Genomic DNA, 22,555 nt, shown 5'->3' on the forward strand with positions numbered 1-22,555 from the left:
GCACATGTAAATAACCCCCGAGACACCGAAGAGGCGGCTATAAGGGGGGATGAAGAACCGGAAGAGTCGGTTCATTTGAACGGCTGATCGGACATAGTCGGATCTTATGATAAATGAAAAGTGCTTAAGGACTGATGTGTACAGGCCAAAACTAAAGGCAATCTGTTACCAGGGTCAAGATAGAGCCTAAATGGAGAGAAGCCCTGCTTGTAGAGCTGGAACCTCCAATTTATAGAATCTGATAAAAGTGGACGGAGAGGCCCAGCCTGCCGCCGCACAGATATCTTCCAAAGAAATGCCACACGACCAAGCCCAAGATGAGGCCATGCCTCTAGTGGAGTGGGCTTTAACGCCTATAGGGCAAGTCAGGTTTTTAGACTCATATGCCAGCGAGATAGCGTCCACTATCCAGTGTGAGAGTCTTTGCTTCGTGACAGCACAACCTTTAGTGCGGCCGCCGAAGCAGACAAACAGCTGGTCCGACTGCCTGAAGGGGGAGGAGCGCTCCAGATACAGTCTCAGAGCTCTGACCGGGCAGAGCAGATTCGCGTCCTGTTCACCCTGAGATACGGGTAAAGGAAGCAGAGTAATAACCTGTGCTCTAAAAGGGGTAGAAAGCACTTTGGGTATAAAACCATGTCTCGGTTTAAGAACAACTTTGGAGTTGTTGGGCCCGAACTCGAGACAGGACGGACTCACTGAGAGTGCGTGTAAGTCACTCACACGTTTAACCGAGGCCAGAGCCAGCAGAAACGCAGTTTTGAATGATAAAAGCTTTATGGTCGCGGTCTGGAGAGGCTCGAAGGGGGGACCCTTCATAGCGTCTAGAACCACCGCGAGGTCCCAAATAGGGACCGAAGGGGGGCGAGGGGGGTTCAATCTCCTGGCCCCTTTAAGAAAACGTACAATGAGCTCACTTTTCCCTAGTGAATGTCCCGCGACCTGAGCGTGGTTAGCTGCTATGGCGGCGACATAAACTTTGAGCGTGGAGGGGGAACGACCCGCGTCCAGTAGCTCTTGGAGAAAAGCGAGCACTTCTGTTATTTCGCATGAGCGTGCGTCGATATTTCGGACGGCACACCAGTTAGAAAACACTGACCACTTCAGAGTATAGAGCCGCCTCGTCGAGGGGGCTCTAGCTTCCGCTATAGTGTTCATAACTCTGTCAGAGAGGTTTCCCGATACCAGTTGATGGGCCATACGTGGAGGGCCCATAGTTCGGGACTGGGATGCCAGATCCCCCCCTTCGCCTGCGTGAGGAGGTCTTTCCTCAGCGGAATGGGCCATGGGGCTGTGTCTGACAGCTGGATCAGATCGGAGAACCACGTTCGGTTCCTCCAGAGCGGGGCTATTAAAAGCACCGCGGATGCTGTCTCCCTGATTTTCTTGATGGTTTGTGGTAGCATCGCGATCGGGGGGAAAGCATACAGAGGGAGACTGGGCCAGACATGGGCCAGGGCATCCCTGCGTTTGGAGAAAAATATTGGGCAGTGAGTGTTGTCTTCTGAGGCGAAGAGATCCACTTTCGCTCTGCCGAAGGTGTTCCAAATTAAGAGAACCGTTTGCGGGTGAAGAGACCATTCCCCTGGGGGAATGGTTCTCCTGGATAACATATCCGGACCCACATTCAGAATACCTGGCACGTGAGCCGCCCTCAGGGAGCTCAGGTTGTGCTCTGCCCATAAAAGGAGATGCTTCGCCATGCGGTGAAGGGAATATGATCTCAGGCCACCCTGGCGGTTTATGTACGCTACCACCGACATGTTGTCTGAACGAACCAAGACGTGGTGGTTCTTTATATGTGGAAGGAAAGCTCTCAGCGATAAGGCGACCGCTTTCATCTCTAGACAGTTTATGTGCAGCCGCTTTTCTGTTTCTGCCCACAGGCCAGAGACCGGCTTGCCCTCGTGTAGGGCTCCCCACCCCCGAGTGGAGGCATCTGTCGAGACCACTTTCAACTTCGTGACTGTGCCCATAAGCACGCCCCTCCGATACCACTCTGTCCTCGTCCAAGGAGCCAAAGTTTTGACAACGCTGTGGCTCACTTTGACGGGAAAACGGCCCCATTTCCATGCATAAGGAGGGACACGGGCGCGTAGCCAACGCTGGAGGGGACGCATGTGTAGCAGTCCCAGCCTGAGCACTGACGATGCCGAGGCCATAAGGCCGAGCATTCTCTGAAAGTGTTTCAGGGGAACGCGAGTTCCGGCTTTGAATGAAGTCGCCATGTTCTGGACGGATAGCGCGCGCTGTGACGTCAGCCGCGCATTCATGAGTCTCGAGTCTAGAACAAAGCCCAGAAAAGATATCTTTTGAGTGGGTGACATCGAGCTCTTGGCGATATTGATCCTGAGACCCAAACAGTCTAAATGGTTGAGGAGCCAGGATCTGTGTGTTAGTAGTTCTGCTCGAGACTGGGCTATCACTAGCCAGTCGTCGAGGTAGTTGAGCACCCGCATCCCTTTCAGCCTGAGCGGGGCTAATGCCGCGTCCATACATTTCGTAAACGTGCGGGGCGCCAGGGATAAGCCGAATGGCAGGACCGTGTACTGATAAGCCTGCCCCTCGAAGGCGAATCTCAAGAATGGCCTGTGGTGGGGGGCTACCTGCACATGAAAGTACGCATCTTTCAGATCTATCGTGAAAAACCAGTCCCCAGGGCGAATGTGCGCGAGGATCTGTTTCACCGTTAGCATTTTGAACGAGCGAGTCATTAGAGCTTTGTTCAAATGCCTTAGATCTAGGATGGGCCTGAGCTCTCCGTCCTTCTTCGGAACGAGAAAGTATCGGCTGTAGAAGCCCGACTCGCTTTTGGAAGGGGGAACGGGCTCCACCGCTCCCTTCTTTACCAGTTTCAAAATCTCGGTGCGAAGCACGTGACTGACGCTGCTTCTCACCGAGGTCTCGACCACGGCGCGAAAGCGCGGGGGCCTGCGAACGAACTGTAGCGAGTAGCCCCTTTTTACTATGTTCATAACCCAATTTGATACCCCGGGCATGGCTTGCCAGGCCTGAGCCCGACACGATAGCGGCTGGAGCCGGCGCGGATAAGGGTCGCCTACTAGAGGGAACTCGGTAGCGCTGCCATTTTGTGCTTGAGACATAGAGGGGGTAGTGCTTATGTGTGGCGGCGTGCACTGTGGAGTGGGCGCCGGGACATTTATAGCATGGGTGGGAGGGGTGAATGAGTGTAGGAGTGCAGACTGATGTGTGGGCACATTTACTACAGAGAAAAAGCTCTTTTTGAGATTTATTTGGGTCGCCGTGATAACGGCGTTTGTGTGCAGGCGAGTGCGTTTGACAACGGGCTCGTTGGCTGCTAAACTGAGGTCGGCAGTCACCTGGGTGCAGGGAACTGGGAGACCGGGAGGGAGAGATGGGGGTCCGGCCGAGGCGAGACCTGACCATCTCCTTTTTATCCCTGCGGCTAGGACGGCTTCGGAGGCTCGGGGTTCAACACAATCCTGGGTCGAGGTCCCCGGCGTTCAGGCCGACTGCTGCGGTTCGCGGAGCGGGAACGTTGGCGCGGTCCAGAAGAGGAGCGAGGCCGGGAAGGTGGCTCTGCCGGCTTAGCGGGTTGAGAAGGCGGGGGTCTACCTCGAGAGCGTCCCTGGCCTGAAGACGAGCTGGAGCGCTTAGGCAGGAAATGCCTCATAGCCTGCGAAGCCTTCTGCGCTTCAGTGAAACGCTCCGCGAAACCCACGACTGACGGGCCGAAGAGACCGGTAGTGGAGATGGGGGCGTCCAAAAAGGAGGCTTTGTCCGCGTCCTTCATCTCGGTCAAATTCAGCCAAAGGTGCCTCTCTAAGACCGTCAGGTTAGCCATATTTTTCCCGATGGCTTGTGCAGTGGCTTTAGTGGCGCGAAGGGCCAAGTCCGTCGCGCTGCGGAGGTCCTTCAAAACATCGGAGTCGGGGACAGACTCATCCAAGGAGCGGAGAAGTCTGGCCTGGAACACCTGAAGGACAGCCATGGTGTGAAGGGCCGCGGAAGCCTGGCCAGCGGAGGCATATGCCCGGCCAGCGAGAGCAGAAGTGGTGCGGCAGGGCTTGGACGGGTGCTGAGCCCTGGACTGCCATCCTCTGGAGGAGGAGGGCGGGCAGAGGTGCGCGGCGACAGCCTCCTCGAGGGGTGGAAGAGACTCATAGCCTTTTTCCTTAGCGCCGTCGACAACGGAGAGCGCTGGGGAAAAAGCGGATCTGGCGCGAGCAGAGTAGGGCGACTTCCACGACTTCGTAAGCTCGTCGTGTACCTCAGGGAAGAAAGGCGCGGGCTTCTGAGGAGAAGAGAGGCGGCGGCTTTCCAGGAACCACTCGTCCAGTCTGCTGCGCGTTGGCTCATCGGGCTGGGACCACTCGAGCCCGAGGTCTTCCACGGCCCTGGAGAGCACGCGGATAAGTTCCGCGTCGACGTTAGATTTGGCGCTCGTGGCGGTCTGCGTCGAAGCGGGGGGCTCCGAGACAGAAGCTGACCACTCGCTACCAGAAGCGGCTGTGGAGAGGCTGTCCTCATCATCCTCTGGCGACGGGCCACCGAAGGAAACCGAACAGGCCGCTGCATGAGAGGGACGCTGTTCCTCCTGGGTGAAGGTGACCGGCGATGGCGAGGCACGCGGGGAGTCATCCGGCGTGCAGTCGCCAGACCGTTCCGGCAGCCTCTGGTCGCGGCGTTTCTTGCGGCGCGGCCCAGCGGCAGGAGGAGGGACCTGGTCGAAGGTGGCGAGGCGAGCCCGAAGGGTCTGCAGCGCCATCTCATCGCACTCGGGGCAGCCGCCCTGAGAGAGTGCGAGCTGCGCGTGGTCCCGTCCAAGGCATGCCACGCAGATGACGTGACGGTCGCCGCCAAGGAGAGGAGCTCTGCAAGAGCCGCAGGAAATGCGAGGCATTTGAAACAACGCCCCGCGCTCTTTTAGGAGAAGAGAGTATAAAAGGATACGATCGCCGGATGGCGTAGCTGGAACGGCAGAGAAGGCGGAGAGGGAGTCCGTCGTCCTCAGCTGCAGGTTCCGCTGGTGCCTTTTCGACGGCGGTTGCTTCTTCCGGAGGTCAGCGAAGGTATCGCTGAAGGAGATAAAATCTGACACCTATGGCGAAATCAGGGCTTTATATAGCCTCCTGTATGCAAATATAAGCACCTTTTTTCGGCGGGCTTCTGGAACGCCCCCCATTGGCTCGTTCCTCTCAGCCGCCTCACCATAGGTTCATGCAGTTGCCGTGGCCCGGCCAATCAGAGCGCTCCTCGCGCTGAGCTATGGCCGTTCAGCGGCACTGCGCTTTACATGGATACCTTTATTAAAGTTTTGCTTCATATTCTCGAGAAAAGGAGTTTTTCCCATACGTAATACGAGGAACCTCTCTCGAAAGGGAACTATGGATTTGCATGTATCTGTAATGTCTTGACTTAGAAAAGTAACTGTACACTTTTCCTCAACAAAATGCGTCATTCGAGGTAAGGTATCATTTACGTATGTAGCACAAATGGTGATGGAAGACTTGCATCCCAAATGTAAATAAGTGATTTGTTTAGATCACTAACTGATATGAGCAATCATGATGCTTGATTTAGCAACGCGGCTAATTATTTGTGCAATATTATCTTCAGATGGTCATTCTGTATGCATTACATCATTGGCCAGCTGGCTAAAACTAAAGATAGATATTGCATGCAACATTCAGACAACCAGTCCATTGATAACACGCATAGGCAGAAGATTAAAATGTGCTTAAGAAAGAGAAATTGTGATGGTTAATAATGCACTTTTTGTTTTAAAAATGCATGCAGAACTGTGATAAAAGATGCATGTCACCTTTGAACGGCTCAGCGCCAGCCTTGTAGAATGTGGTATTTGGGGGAATCTACGTGCATTAGAAAACCCAATAAGGGTTTTTTTTCCCTGTCAATTTCTGCAGAAATCGGGCATAAAGTCAGTGTGCTGAAAGTAAGGGAGCAGTCCGCTGTCTGCTGACTTTTACACTTTAACTGCAGGAAAAGAGAAGGAAGTGCTATTTTTATCGATCTACACCATGACATCCATTTACCTACAAAAAAGTATTTTCTCTCTGTGTGGTGCATATCTAAATGTGATTTTGAAATGGCAAATTGCACAGTGTGACGTGGATTTACAAACTCTATAATGCAAATTCAGGTGTTTTTAAACAGTTTAAGTAACAAATAAAGTAATTCACATACACTATTGTTCAAAGGTTTAGTAAGATTTTTGAAAGATGTCTCTGATCAGAAATATAATATATTGATGGATGGAAGGTTCCAAAGAACAGCATTTATTTGAAATAGAAATCTTATTTTAATGTTGTAAATGTCTTAATGCATCCTTTCTGAATAAAATAATGTAAGTTGTATTTATCTGTAACGGTCTCTGTTCCCTCTTGCAGGTCTTATGAAGTGTCTCATATCTCAGATCTAAAGGGAAAGGCTGTGTGTATGACCCGTCGATGCGGCACCTGTTGCAGCAGGTCGACATCTGATAGTAGAATAAATGACTTTGTGGATCATACTGAAGATCAAATAAACTTCCACTCCATCCAGCACAGGCTTGTGTTTTCATTTTTTACCCTGTTATTGCCACTGTCGTCGCAGGCATTGCTGCAAGCCACATTATATTTCCTGTTGTGCTATCAGACGGGCTCTAATCTTAAAGGAATAGTGCATCCAAAAATCAAGTTTCTTTCATCATTCACTCACACTCTTGTTGCTGAAAACACATATTTACTTTCCTTTTCAGTGCAACACAAAAGGAACAAAGTGTCTGTTCTTTCCATATAATGGAAGGATGATCGGTCAAGCTCAAAAAATGACAAAAGCACCATAAAAGCATCATTAAAATAGTCCATATGCCATATTCCAAGTCTTCTAAAATCATATGATAGCTTTGTGCGAGGAACAGACTGAAACTGAAGTCATTGTCCATCTGTATGTACACTGTAAAAAATTATTTAGAAAAAAAGTTACCTGGTTGCCTTAAAATTTTGAGTTCATTGAAAATAAAATTGAGTTAATACAATGAACATTTTTTGAGATTCGACAACCTTTATTAAAATATTTTTAAAATATTTTGTAAGCATAATGGGTAATTGTATGTGTTTTATTTCTGATGACGCAGTGAAACATGCCAAATAGTGCTATTTTCATGATTTATCAAATTTTTTATGTGGTTCAGATAGAATAAAATTTTGAGTTTCTATTTATTAAACAAATTTCATTTATTGTATCAACTCAAATTTTTAATTTCAATAAACTCAAAATACTTTTTTAAGTTAAACCAACAAAAACCAACAAAAAAAATTACACTAGGGGAAAAAAACGACATTGGGTCGGTAAATAAAATATATGGCTGTTTATCAAGTTAAACTGATCATGGTTTTGCTTTTATTCACTCTTACACGTCTGTAACATACTGTAAAATCACATGCTGACACATGCATTACAAGTTAAACTTTGAAGTTGACCTGTTAAACCTGACCAGAAAGTTTGAGAAAGTTTTTAAAGCTTGAAGTTTGTAGGTTTTAGCATTATTTAACATCTTGCTAGCATGATTTACAATGTTGTTAACATTATTCAACACATTGATAGCATGACTTAGCACGTTGATAACATGTTTAACCTGCTGCTGACATGATTTAACATGTTGTTAGCATGGTTCAGTACATTAACATGTTTTTGCTAACATGATTTAGCATGTTAACATGATTTACCACGTACCTAGCGTGATTTAACATGTTGCTAATGTGATTTAGCGTTTTGCTAGTATGATTTAACATGTTGCTATGCTAATATGATTTACCATGTAGCTAGTGTGATTTTAAAATGTTGCTTGTAAGATTTAACATGTTGCTAATATGTTGGATGGTTTGAAACTACTAGCACATGGTTAGCACATTGCTAGCATGATTTAACACGTTGATAGCATGATTAACATTTTGCAAGCATGGTTTAACATGTTGCTCGTGTGATTAGCGTGCTGATAGCATGATTTAACATGTTGGTAACGTATAGCAGCATGATTTGACACGTTGTTAACATGATTGGCATTTTGATAGCATTATTTAACTTGTTGCTTGCATGATTTAACACATTAATAAGATCATTAGTGTTTTGCTAGCATTATTTAACATGTTGCATGTGTGATTAGGATGTCTATAGCATTATTCAATATGTTGCTAGCATGATTTGTATGTTGCTAATATGATTTAGCACATTTCTAGCATGTTGCAGACAAACAGTCTTTGCCCTATTTCCACAATCCTTTGCACAGTCTCCAATGGGAAAGAATTGTGATGCTAATATGATGAGAAGTTGGCAATTGCAGAGCGTTATCCCTCAATATAAAAAAGACAGCAATATATTCTCAAGCTACACAGAGCAAATGCCGAACAGTGCAGGCTTGACACGTTGGAAAGGCCATGATGCAACTATTACTTTGGGACAACGAAGCCATCACGCCTTGGGCAGATTGGCAGTGCTAATAAACATCACAATAATCCATGATAATTCCAGTGCAGAATATCAAATGCAGAAGAGATGAAAACAGTAATAACAGTTAATTTAGACTGATTTGGCAGCCTTAGAAACAGCTTTATGTTCAGGAAACATTTTACCTTTCGAAAATGACATGGTTTAGTCAAAGGAAGCATTGTCATGTCCCCTTCCTTGTCATATAATTGGTCTGTCAAGCATAGCTGAAGTCTGCAATACCGAATCCAGGATACAGGATCCTGTGTATGTCTAAATCGGTTATGTAACTTTTTATGTAACTGCATTTAAACAAGCACACTATTATTAGCGAGTCAGTACCTGAGCCCTCGGCCCCTCGGAGCCTTTGATCCTCTATGGAGGTTCAAGTCATATTGCTGGTGCTCTTGTAATCTCTTTGAAGATAACCACGTAACCTTCAGATCTCACAAGTTTCAAAGGAATGCAAAACTGGGGTCCACTGCTTTCAGATTCTAGCAAACTGGCAAAATCGCTCGTTGGTTTCTATGGCAACATTGCACACGCTCAATGACATGTTTTCCTTCAACTGGTCATAGTGCACACGTGCCCAGAATAAATTGAGCATGTATAAGGTGGTGTGTGTGAAAATACTCCAATCACAGCTAAATATTCATTGACAACTACAAGTGAGACGTTTGTAGGTTGAGTCACCCTGTTAAACTCTTTCAGAACACCTGTTTTGCAGACCAATGGCAGAAACTTTGAAAAACATTTTTGCAGTTATGATTGGTGGGATTGACTGCAAAGAAATTACACACTTTGTCTTTAGTAATTAGTTGATTGTTGTGCTTTTTTTTTGTAGGTGAGGTGCCTTTAAACTCTGGACCAAACCAACAATACTGAAAATGAAGATCTGTGTTGCTTTTATTGTAGTAGCTGTTCTTCATATTGCTCAGGCTGGTGAGTTTCTGTTTTTCATGCTCTGATGTATCAGTTTTGTTGCAAAGTGCTTAAACGGTATGACTTTTTTAATAAAATAAAATAAAATAAAATATCACTGCTTAATATCTGCTAACACTTTATGTTGATGCTCCCCCGACAGAAATTCTACACACTGTATGTAACTTTGTAATTGTTTTTTTTTTAAAATAAATTAAATTTAAATAAAAAGGGTAATATAATAAGGAATTACTTTCTTTAAAATACTAAAGTCTGTTGTATTTTGAAAGCATATGTTAAACTTTTCATAAAATATTACATTTAATTACAGTTAATAAAAATATATAAGGAATACATTTTGTATCTTTAAATATTTTTATCTTTAAAATAAATGTACTTTAAAAGGGGTGATGAATTGAGAAATCAACTTTCCCTTGAGCTTTTGATATATATAAGGTCATGGTAATATAAGATTATCCTGTAAATTTCAGAGCTGAAAACTTCCTTGTTAGTCAAAGTAAAGCTTTTATAGACACCAGGCCCAGAAAACGATCGTGACCTTCATCCTGACGTCATCTAGTGGCGAAACGTCTCGGTTACGTATGTAACCCTCGTTCCCTGAAGGAGGGAACGGAGACGTACGTCAGAACTGAACCGACGAATGGGATCTTACTTTAGAGACCAATCCTACTTCGAGCATCTAACAACGAGCCAATGAAATTTGGCATGCGATCACGCATTCCACGCTCCGCCCCGCAGTGCGGGTATAAAACAGGAAGTGGAATGATAGATCAGCGCTTTTCCTGCTGAGGAGCCGAAAGGTGACCGGACTCCCAGCGGAAGCACAGCATCTGGCGACGGGACGTACGTCTCCGTTCCCTCCTTCAGGGAACGAGGGTTACATACGTAACCGAGACGTTCCCTTTCAGTCGGTCACGTTCGACGTACGTCAGAACTGAACCGACAAATGGGATCTTACTTTAGAGACCAATCCTACTTCGAGCATCTAACAACGAGCCAATGAAATTTGGCATGCGATCACGCATTCCACGCTCCGCCCCGCAGTGCGGGTATAAAACAGGAAGTGGAATGATAGATCAGCGCTTTTCCTGCTGAGGAGCCGAAAGGTGACCGGACTCCCAGCGGAAGCACAGCATCTGGCGACGGGACGTACGTCTCCGTTCCCTCCTTCAGGGAACGAGGGTTACATACGTAACCGAGACGTTCCCTTTCAGTCGGTCACGTTCGACGTACGTCAGAACTGAACCGACAAATGGGATCTTACTTTAGAGACCAATCCTACTTCGAGCATCTAACAACGAGCCAATGAAATTTGGCATGCGATCACGCATTCCACGCTCCGCCCCGCAGTGCGGGTATAAAACAGGAAGTGGAATGATAGATCAGCGCTTTTCCTGCTGAGGAGCCGAAAGGTGACCGGACTCCCAGCGGAAGCACAGCATCTGGCGACGGGACGTACGTCTCCGTTCCCTCCTTCAGGGAACGAGGGTTACATACGTAACCGAGACGTTCCCTTTCAGTCGGTCACGTTCGACGTACGTCAGAACTGAACCGACGAATGGGATCCCTATGGAAAACGCCAGGATGCTGGCCCTTCCAGCGTCCTGCTTGAGCGCACTGCACCGTCTAGTATGGTACGGAAGTCAGGGCTCCAAGCAGGGAGTACAGTCACTGCTGTTTCTGCAAGACCCACTCAGAATGACTATTGGATAACGCTGGGAAAGCGTGCCTACCTCGTTCTTGAGAGAGAGGGTACGCTGCGGGGCCACGTCCTTCAGGGAAGGAGAGGTGGCAGAATACACATAAGGACTAACCTGGCAGGGTAGTGCAACATATGGCAGTCTCTGGGGTGGTTCCAGCCTGATTGAAGGGGGGAAAGAACACGCCCAGAGACGACAGAGCGGGGCTCTGTCGAGGGAAAGACACGGGGCTAGCCCGAAGGGTAGCTGATACCGTGGAAGAATACACATATGGGGTTGCCGTGAGGGAACCGCTACATATGGAACCCAGCCTACAGCCACGTTTCACAAGCATACGGGTGCAGGCCTGGCGTCAGACGGTCCGCAACGTCTGACACCGGAGGGGTGACGGAGGAGCTCGACAGGGTTAGCCGGTTTCCCGGGGAACACAACTGGAGACAATAGACGCACGTATCCGGCCCAGAGGGCGGGAGTGGCGTTTCGCAAGCCGACACTTAGAACGGGCACTTAACGCTCCTGGCCACTGGGGGCGAGGATGCGGGAAGATACCGGCTCTACACGTAAGCTATAGAATCTAGCAAACGTGTTAGGTGTCGCCCAGCCCGCAGCTCTACATATGTCTGTCAGCGAGGCGCCTTGAGCCAGCGCCCAGGAAGAAGCAACACTCCGAGTGGAGTGAGCTCTTACACCGAACGGGCAAGGCACGTCTTGGGACTGGTAGGCCAAGACTATAGCATCCACTATCCAGTGGGCTAACCTCTGCTTGGAGACAGCCTTTCCCTTCTGCTGGCCTCCGTAACAGATGAAGAGTTGCTCTGAGGTCCGAAGGCTTCGGGTCCGGTCAACGTAAGCGCGAAGGGCGCGGACCGGACACAGCAAAGCCAGGGCTGGGTCTGCCTCCTCCGAAGGCAGCGCTTGCAGGTTCACCACCTGATCCCGGAAGGGAGTGGTAGGAACCTTGGGCACATATCCGGGCCGGGGTCTCAGGACAACGTGAGAGTTACCTGGCCCGAACTCTAGGCACCATTCGTTGACCGAAAGTGCATGCAGGTCCCCTACCCTCTTGATCGAGGCCAATGCCGTCAGGAGCACTGTCTTCATTGACAAGATTTTCAGCTCACAAGACGCCAAAGGCTCGAAGGGAGGGCTCTGAAGTGCTCGGAGCACTAGAGCTAAGTCCCAAGAGGGTATCGAGGATGGACGAGGAGGATTTAGTCTCCTCGCACCTCTGAGGAACCTGACGATAAGGTCGTGCTTCCCCACGGACTTACCTTCTACTACATCATGGCACGCTGCTATTGCCGCAGCATATACCTTGAGGGTGGAGGGAGACAGCCTTCTCTCCAACCCATCTTGTAGGAAGGAAAGCACGACACTGATCGAACACCTTCGGGGGTCTTCCCGGCGGGAAGCGCACCACTCAACGAACAGGTTCCACTTCAGAGCATAGAGGCGCCTCGTAGAGGGGGCTCTAGCTGAAGCGATGGTGTCTACGACAGCTTGTGGTAGTCCATCTAGAACCTCCGCGTCCCATCCAGGGACCAGACATGAAGATTCCAGAGGTCTGGACGCGGGTGCCATAGTGTGCCCCGTCCCTGAGAAAGAAGGTCCTTCCTCAGGGGAATCGGCCAAGGAGGGGCTGTCGCGAGGAGTGTGAGTTCTGGGAACCAGGTCCGGTTGGGCCAATACGGCGCAAATAACAAGACCTGCTCCTCGTCCTCCCTGACCTTGCACAGTGTCTGTGCAAGAAGGCTCACTGGGGGAAACGCATACTTGCGTAGGTCCCGGGGCCAGCTGTGCGCCAGTGCATCTGTGCCGAGGGGGTGGAGTCGCCACTCTCCCGGAGGTGTCGGCTGACGAGAGAGCTCGTCGGCTGTCTGGTTCAGCACACCAGGGACATGAATGGCCCGAAGCGACCTCAGCTGCTTCTGACTCCACAGGAGGAGGTGGCGGGCGAGTTGGAGCAGACGACGGGAGCGTAGACCACCCTGACGGTTGATGTACGCAACGGCCGTGGTGCTGTCCGTACGGACCAGTACATGCTTGCCACGCAGCGGCCCCTTGAGGCGGCGGAGTGCCAGATGTACTGCCAGTAACTCGAGGCAATTGATATGCCAATGCAATTGCGGCCCCGTCCACAGACCAGCAACTGCATGCCCGTTGTACGTGGCCCCCCAGCCTGTGGTGGAGGCATCCGTGAATAGCACAGCATGCCTGGACACTTGTTCTAGGGGCACCCCGGCCCGGAGAAACGAAGTGCTGGACCACGGGCTGAAGGTTTGGCGGCAGTAAGGAGTCACTGGGACCCGGTACTGACCGCTCTGCCACGCCCACCTCGGGACTCGGCCATTGAGCCAGCGTTGAAGCGGTCTCATATGAAGCAATCCGAGCGGCGTGACCGCGACTGCAGATGCCATATGCCCCAGGAGCCTCTGAAAGAATTTCAGTGGGACCGCTGTCCTGCTCTTGAACATATTCAAGCAGTTCAACACCGACTGGACTCGCTCCTCGGTGAGGCGCGCCGTCCGGTTGACCGAGTCCAGCTCCATACCGAGATAAGAGATCCTCTGTGTGGGACAGAGTTTGCTCTTCTCTCGGTTGACCCGAAGGCCCAACTGGCTGAGGTGACTGAGCACCAGGTCCCTGTGTTCGCACAACTGGTCCTTCGACTGGGCTAGGATCAGCCAATCGTCGAGGTAGTTGAGAATCCGAACGCCGCGTTCTCTGAGCGGAACAATGGCTGCCTCCGCGACCTTCGTAAAGACGCGGGGCGACAGGGACAGCCCGAAGGGCAGGACCTTGTACTGATATGCTTTCCCCTCGAATGCAAAGCGTAGGAACGGTCTGTGTCGAGGGAGAATAGACACATGGAAGTACGCGTCCTTCAGGTCGATCGCTGCAAACCAATCCTGGGGACGGATGCATTGGAAAATGCGTTTCTGCGTCAACATCCTGAACGGGAGCTTGTGCAGGGCCCGATTCAGAACTCGCAGGTCCAGGATTGGTCGTAACCCACCCCCTTTCTTGGGCACAATGAAGTAGGGGCTGTAGAACCCCGTCTTCATATTGGCTGGAGGAACCGGCTCGATCGCGTCCTTCGCCAGTAGGACCTCGATCTCTGACCGCAAGACTTGAGCATCGCTGCTTCGCACGGAGGTGAAGAGGATGCCCTTGTACTTGGGCGGCCGGCGTGCGAACTGAATCGCGTAGCCGAGTCTGATGGTACGGATGAGCCAGCGAGACGGCCTGGGGAGACCTAGCCAGGCCCCCAGAGACCGTACAAGCGGGACCAACGGCACCACAGACGTGCCCGGGGTGGGGCAGCGAAGCGGAGTACTCTGGCCCGACTCGGGAGGCCCGGAGGCGGCCCGTAGTGTTGCCTGAGCACTCCTGGTTTGGACAGAGAGTGGGTGAGAAGGCCCGGGGGCGTCCTCGGAGCCCACTCTGCTGTCCACTGCCCGGAGGCAGGGAAGTGAAGCACTCAGCCCCGACCCGGAAGGCCCGTGGGCGGCCCGGAGTGTTGACTGAGTGCTCACGAGAGAGGCAGTGTGTGGGTGAGAAGGCCCGGGGGCGTCCTCGAGGCCCACACAGCTGCCCACTGGCGACGGGAGGGTAGGAAAGGAGTGACAAGGCCCGTGGGCATCGCACACTGCCAACCTGACCCTCTTGGGGCCCAGAGAGAGAGGAAATTGTTTTTTTGGTGAAAATGTGGGTACCGCTGGACTCCGGAGAGCCAGCGGCAGAGATGTAATGACCAGTGGTGCCCCCCCGGTCCTCCTCCGGGGGGGGGGGGGGGTGCGGACATCATCTCCCTCAGAGCAGCTCCTTTTCTCCCTGGGCTGCCCGTCTCAGGGCCGCTTCCCCTTGCGCTTGCCGGCAGGTTTCGCAGGCCCTTGGACGGGTTGGGCGGCCCCCTTGCGTCCGGCTCCCTGCTTCGCGGGTGGAGGCTGCTGCTTGGGCTTGGCAGGGGCGGAGGCGGACGCCGGGGGACGCCCTCGGCGACGAGCAGACTGGGGGGCTGCCCCGGGCGGCTGGGTGGAGGCAGCAGCGGGCCGCCGGGGCAGGATATTCTCGATGGCCTCCGTCTGCTTCTTGGCCACCGAGAACTGCTGGGCAAAGTCCTCGATGGCGTCGCCGAAGAGGCCGGCCTGACAGACAGGGGCGTTCAGAAACCGAACCTTGTCCGAGTCACGCATGTCTGTCAGGTTCAGCCACAGGTGGCGTTCCTGGACCACCAAAGTGGACATCGCCCGACCCAGGGAGCGTGCCGTGACTTTCGTCGCCCGGAGGGCGAGGTCCGTCGCGGCACGCAGTTCCTGCATAACTGCCTGGTCGGAACCACCCTCGTGCAGTTCCATGAGCGCTTTGGCCTGGTGGACCTGCAGGAGCGCCATGGCGTGCAAAGCTGATGCAGCTTCTCCGCAGGCTGAGTAAGCCTTGCCCGTCAAGCCGGACGAGAACTTACACGCCCGGGAGGGGAGACGCGGAGCGTGCCTCCAGTCCGCAGCGGTCTTAGGACACAGGTGCATCGCAACCGACCGCTCGACTGGAGGGATCCCCTCGTAACCCTTAGCTGCACCACCATCGAGAGTGGTGAGGATGGAGGAGTCAGTCGATCGCTGGGGAGCGCTATATGGCGCCACCCACGACTTCGTGAGCTCCTGATGCACTTCCGGGAAGAAGGGCACCGGGGCGGGACGCTGAGAACCAGCGCGACCCGTCCCGAGAAACCAATCATCCAGCCGCGAAGGTTCGGGACGTGGTGGAGGGTTCCACTCAAGCCCGACACTTGCGGCGGCCCGCGCAAGCATAGCCGTCAGTTCCGGGTCAGACTCGGGCAACGCTGTCACACCCAAAGGGGGCAACGCAGCCGAGTCTTCATCCTCGGAACCCATTAGCTCATCCCCCGATGCAGCAACCGACATCTGGTCCTCCGCCGGAGCCCCAAAAGAGACGACTGGCGCTCCACGTGGGAGGTCAGCGCGCCCTTCCGGAAGCTCCACCAGTACAGTGGAGGGGGGAGGGGCCCGAGGAGCCGTGAGACCCGTCGGGTTTACCCTGACCGACACCCTCAGGTCCCCACCAAGGTCATCAGCCAAAGTAGTAGCCCTCTGCTTTGCAGCTGGAGGACCACTAGATCGGGGGATGGACGATGGCGTTCCACCTCTTCTGAGGTACTGGAGACGGGACCGCAACACTGCAATGGACATATTCCCGCAATGGGAACATGTCTCATCCACGAACGCAGCCTCAGCTTGCTGTGCGCCCAGACACGAGAGACAACGAACGTGTCCGTCAAGCGGAGACAGAAATCGACCCTACCCAGAAACACACGGCTTGAATGACATCTTGAAAAAGACGCAGGGTCAAACCGTGTTGCTCTTTTGTGAAATGGAAGTCGCTCTTTTAGTGTGCTGAAGCACTCAGAGAGATGACCGCGGCTCCACACAGTTCGATCTGCAAGCCTGTGTGAGCTCTCAGTGATGTTGTGTATGTAATGTAATGAATACGCCCAGCGAACCAACTGTTTAAGGAAACGCTCAGCGAACCAACAAGCTCTTATCACTGAAAGACGGTCTCTCGCTGACGCGCCGTATCACCCGCACTGGCAGACTCTCTTTCACAGGAAGTGTTTTGACTCGTAGTCAGAAAGCTCTTCGTAGAAACAGCAATGAAACTGTTCGGCTCTGAAGTAGAAAGCGCTGATCTATCATTCCACTTCCTATTTTATACCCGCGCTGCGGGGCGGAGCGTGGAATGCGTGATCGCATGCCAAATTTCATTGGCTCGTTGTTAGATGCTCGAAGTAGGATTGGTCTCTAAAGTAAGATCCCATTCGTCGGTTCAGTTCTGACATACGTAGAACGTGACCGACTGAAAGGGAACACGCCTTTACAGAATAATAAGCACGTGTAATTCAGTAACCCCGCCCACCGACTAATCGCATAACGCTAGCCAGTAGCAATAAACACGTCGAAGAAGATAGCAAGATATTATGGAAGAACAGTCGCTGCATAAGCTTCCTTTGGATCCTAAGATTAGGAATGTGTGATACTACATTTATTTTTAATGAAGAAGCTCATTAAATATGCAAAAAAAAAAAAAAAAAAAAAAACAGCGTAGAAAATAGCCTATTACTTAGTTATGATGTTTTTGGATGTAAAAAAACAAACGAACATCATTAGTTGACCTCAGACAACAGTATACTTTTTTTTAAAGCCAGTTCATGACATTTAAAAAAACTATAATAAAAAGGAATTTCTTATAGAAATAGTTCACCCAAAAATGAAAATGTGATGTGTATCTGATTACTCCAGGGCATCCAAGATGTAGGTGTGTTTGTTTCTTCAGTAGAACACAAATGAAGAGTTTTAACTTCTTGTAAAATGCATGTCAATGGGGTGTTTTATGAGAGTCACTATGAGAGTAAAAAACACATAGACATACAAATCCATAGGGAACCCTGTGGCTCGTGGCGACACATTGATGTCTTTAGACATGAAACGATCAGTTTCTGCAAGATGCCTCATTTGACTGATCCGCGCAGGCACTAATGAGGGATCTATCTATCTATCTATCTATCTATCTATCTATCTATCTATCTATCTATCTATCTATCTATCTATCTATCTATCTATCTATCTATCTATCTATCTATTCTATCTCTCTCTCTCTCTCTCTCTCCCTCTCTCTCTCTCTCTCTCTCTCTCTCTCTCTCTCTCTCTCTCTCTCTCTCTCTCTCTATATATATATATATATATATATATATATATATGATCTTGCCGGTCTTTTGACCTTATTCCATGGAAGACTGATATGAGGTAAAAAAATTACATAAATACTGTTGGGTTTCTCGCAGAAACTGATCGTTTCGTGTCTTAAGACATCAATATTTTGCCACGAGCCACAAGGTTTTGATATGGATTTGTATGTCTGTGTGTTTTTACTCTTATAGAAATACACCCCATTGACATGCATTAAACGAGCAACATTTGGAGTTAAAAATCTTCATTTGTGTTCTACTGAAGAAACAAACACGCCTACATCTTGAATGCCCGGGGGGTAAGCAGATAAACATCACATTTTCATTTTTGGGTGAACTGTCCCTTTAAGCATAAAGTATACTTTGAATTCCTCAGGTTTCTGACATATTAACATTTAACATTAGCAACATTTCAAAATGTTATTTTTTTTCATTGCTGGCATAATTTCACTCCCCATACATTTTTTTTTAATTGCCCTTTCTAATTATCATCCTTCTGTTTTCTGTTTAACTTCACTTTACAGGCTGAATTGTGACATTGCCTCATGTACAGTATTAGACATTAGCCAGCATGTGGCCATCTAAAATATACTGACTTAATCCGTTCAACAGAGAGAGACTGCATGACTACAAGTCTTCTTTCAGAAGAAGGCTCTTGGATTTAGTTTTCCAAACCCACAGAAGCCCTTTGAGACTTTTTTCACTGTTTCAGTCTAATCCAGCAAACTCTTAACTCAGTTTTCAGCTAAGACTCAACAGTACAATCCTGTACATTTCAACTTTACAAGCCTGCAAATGTAGTGCATTTCTGCTCCTTTCAACTTTACACAGCTTCACTGTAATTCAACAAACCAAAGCTGCTTTAACACCTTGTAGTTGCAAACATGATTTGCAATTATTAAAAAGTAGCACGGCCTTCTACATTAAAAGTTAAAAGTCAGATGAATATATTCTACGGTATAATAATGCTTGCATGATTCCATACAACTGCCCAAATTTGTGGCAAACCCCCCCCAAAAAACAAACAAAAAAACAACAACAACATGTTTTTATGTGCGTTTAGAGTGGAATCGTTCTTTTTGGGTTTGTGTTATTTCCAGCAATTCTCTCATCTACCTCTGTGCGAGTGGATTCCTCTGGGAAAATCTGCATTTGAACAGCTTTTTGTTGATGACACAAAGCACGACTGCTTTTCGCAATTTTGTTTCGCGGCACATGTTCTGTATATGGTTAAGGCGGGCGATGAGATTAATGTATCACTGCAGGACAGCTAGTTAGTGGTCACATAAAAGCGCTTGTTTGAAATGACAGGCAGCTGAGTTTTCTTTGATTTTCTCCTTCTCTGAGAGCTGAGCCCAGGATGAATAGGGTAATTTATTAAAGGCACGCTTTATCTAATAGTTCCTTTGTTGTTCTTTCATTGCCTGTCCCTTTAGCTATAGCTATCATTTTTGTTCATACTTTGCAAAATGGGGCTATCCACATTGTCTTATATTTTTGAGGTGTGCGGTTCTTAAACATAACTGCCTATGAAAACAACATTATAAGGCATTGTGACAAGTTTGCTTAAAGAAATCTATCCAAGATGTTCTCAGTAGGAAAAATGTTGAATAAATGTACTTTCAAATGATCTAATACCAAAACGTGAAGTATTTAAGCATCTTGTATTTTTCGGTTTATTAGAGAATGTCATTTGTAATGGTTTTTAAAGATCCCATGTGGTAAAAATCATGTTTGTTTATATGTCTATGTGGTGTTTTTTATTATGCTTTAATACAATCCATGTACAAATCCATAAGTCAACAGCACTGCTGAGTATTTTCTATAAATTGCAGTGGCCAAAAGACATCACAAACTACCTTGTAACCAATCACATCCACGTGCGGCCAGGCTTTAACATATCATCAACAGAAATCGAGACTCATCAGAACAGGCAACATTTTTCCAGTCTTCAACTGTCCAATTTTTGTGAGCTTGTGCAAATTGTAGCCTCTTTTTCCTATTTGTAGTGGAGATGAGTGGTACCCGGTGGGGTCTTCTGCTGTTGTAGCCCACCCGCCTCAAGGTTGTGCGTGTTGTGGCTTCACAAATGCTTTGCTGCATACCTCGGCTGTATCGAGTGGTTATTTCAGTCAAAGTTGCTCTTCTATCAGCTTGAATCAGTCGGCCCATTCTCCTCTGACCTCTAGCATCAACAAGGCATTTTCGCTCACAGGACTGCCGCATACTGGATGTTTTTCTCTTTTCACACCATTCTTTGTAAACCCTAGAAATGGTTGTGTGTGAAAATCCCAGTAACTGAGCAGATTGTGAAATACTCAGACCGGCCCGTCTGGCACCAACAACCATGCCACACTCAAAATTGCTTAAATCACCTTTCTTTCCCATTCTGACATTCAGTTTGGAGTTCAGGAGATTGTCTTGACCAGGACCACACCCCTAAATGCATTGAAGCAACTGCCATGTGATTGGTTGATTAGATAATTGCAATGAGAAATTGAAAATTGAGCAGATGTTCCTAATCCTTTAGAATGGCATTGATATGAAAAAATTATTCCGATGTGCCTTGCCGACATGATATCGCATTGTTATATGCCTGCAATAACTCACATCTGCAATAACTCAGATGTGCATTTGACATAAATTTACAAGCATGGCAGTTGTAAATTAAATAATTTTATATAGAGTTCATCAATATATAATACAATTTTATCAAATGGAATCAATAAAAAAACAAAGCGCTCTAAAATAATTGTAGAATTTGGATTAAATTTGGACTTTACTATCGTTATTTTGAGAGCTTGTAAGGTATTCTTATTACAAAAAGAACTTTAATAACATTTATTTGTCTTTAAGTAACATTTTTAGTAAAGTTTTTGCTCAATGCTAACTGAAAGGAAAAAATAATTAATTTATCATTCTTGCACAGGACAGACTTGGTGTTTCCAAACAAAAGAAAAAAATAAAATAAATGTATATTGGTATGGGCATCAGCTATCGGCCAAATTAAATTGAAAAGTATTGGCAAAAAACAAATAACGTGCATAACGTGTCCGATTTTGTAACGAGTGATACCATTTATTACAGTAACTTGAGCAACTTGGTGTGAGTGAGTGGAGACAGGGCTAATTTGCATATTCATGGTCTGTGTATACTAAATGAAACAAGGGTGTAGTTACATTCAAGCTATTTTAAGGCATGGGTAAGTTTCTTTTTACAGGAAAAAAAACTTTAAATATGTAATTTTGGTGATCAAAGATGAGTTTTAAGGGCTAGGGTTTTTAGGGTTGTTATTGTTAAACTAAAATGTAAAATAATTTAATTTTAAAATTAAAAATTAAAGTTATTTTATTTTATTTGTAAATTCAATGTAAGTGTATTTATTTATATAATTTATTTTGAGAATAAACTCCATACTCAGCAATTGTCAACAAATTTTGTCTATTTGTATTTCTGCGGAATATCTGGAGAAAAGCAAATTTGAAACCTAAATAAGCGTAACTGATACCCTAAAGTCACATGTGCTGTGAAAGAGCAATAAACCTTTCCTCTGGGTGATTATTACTGTCATTATTTTTGTTGCATGACTTTTTGTAACGCAGAAGGAAATGCATTAGAAAGCTCAGTGAAGCCCTTTACTCTCATTTCAAAGCAGAGATATGGAAATGCTCATGATGAAAGTTCTCAGCTGCTCCGGCTCTCGAGATGTGCTGTGTGTATTCAAATCAAGTGCGTGGCTTTTCAGAGGTTTATACAGCGTTAAAGGGAAGAACGAGGCCCTTTTAAAATGGTATGGCACTTAAAAGTATAACTGCAGTCAGCCACACTGCCTGTGGCTCAATCGCTGACTTTCTTTTATCAACTGAGTAATAGCAGATGAACTTAAGGGTTATCATGGTACATTTTTAGTCTAGACATCTGAAATACATAGGTCATATCTGTTAACATCTTTATCATTTAAAGTTTGTTTCCTTGTAACATCACATTTTTGTGGCCCTTCTTTCTAAGCTTTTGCAAACAATCTCATTATGTATGGAGCGCTTTAGAGGTTTTAATGAAAATTGAATTTTACGTATTTCTGAACCTGCACTGTAACTTGGGTTTGCAACTACATGTCAACTAGCAGTCATTAGAGTATTAGTAGACTGTCTTCTTAAAGGGATAGTTCACCCCAAAATGAAATGTTATGTTTATCTGCTTACCCTCAGTGCATCCAACATGTAGGTGTGTTTGTTTCTTCAGTAGAACACAAATGAAAATGAAAACACAACCGTTGCTGTGGGCCAGTCATATAGTCGTGTGAATGCGTAACAATTCTATGAGAGCAAAAACAAAAAACATGATTAGACAACGTGCACAAAGAGCCCAGTGGCTCATGATGACACACTGATATCTTAAGATACAAAACGATCAGTTTGTGTGAGAAATTGAGCAGTATTTATATAATATTTTACCTCAAATACAACGCTATATCCAACAGCCTGGAGCGCGCTTCACTTCCGGTAAGGTTAATAATATATACGTGCTTCACTTCCGGTAAGGTTAATAATATATACATGCTTCACTTCCGGTAAGGTCAATATCCAAGCTCTGATATACGAGCTAGAGCGTGGAGATTGACCTTAATACCGGAAATGAAGCGCAATATTGACTATTCATACTATATTAACTATCAATATCT

At 47.6% G+C, this 22,555-nt stretch overlaps 1 protein-coding gene across 2 annotated transcripts in view; it reads left to right on the top strand.

The window, feature by feature from the left end:
• Positions 1 to 22,555, top strand: part of cemip (cell migration inducing hyaluronidase 1) — a 189,627-nt gene that overhangs the window by 86,589 nt on the left and 80,483 nt on the right. For both annotated transcript variants that reach the window (XM_067444991.1, XM_067444997.1), the window contains exon 2: positions 9,314 to 9,411. In XM_067444991.1, the coding sequence (XP_067301092.1) occupies positions 9,357 to 9,411 (55 nt within the window). In that variant the 5' untranslated portion in view covers positions 9,314 to 9,356. The remainder of the gene's footprint in view (positions 1 to 9,313; positions 9,412 to 22,555) is intronic.

This window comes from Pseudorasbora parva, chromosome 1 (genome assembly GCF_024679245.1).
Source record: "Pseudorasbora parva isolate DD20220531a chromosome 1, ASM2467924v1, whole genome shotgun sequence".
Taxonomy (NCBI): Eukaryota; Metazoa; Chordata; class Actinopteri; order Cypriniformes; family Gobionidae; genus Pseudorasbora; species Pseudorasbora parva.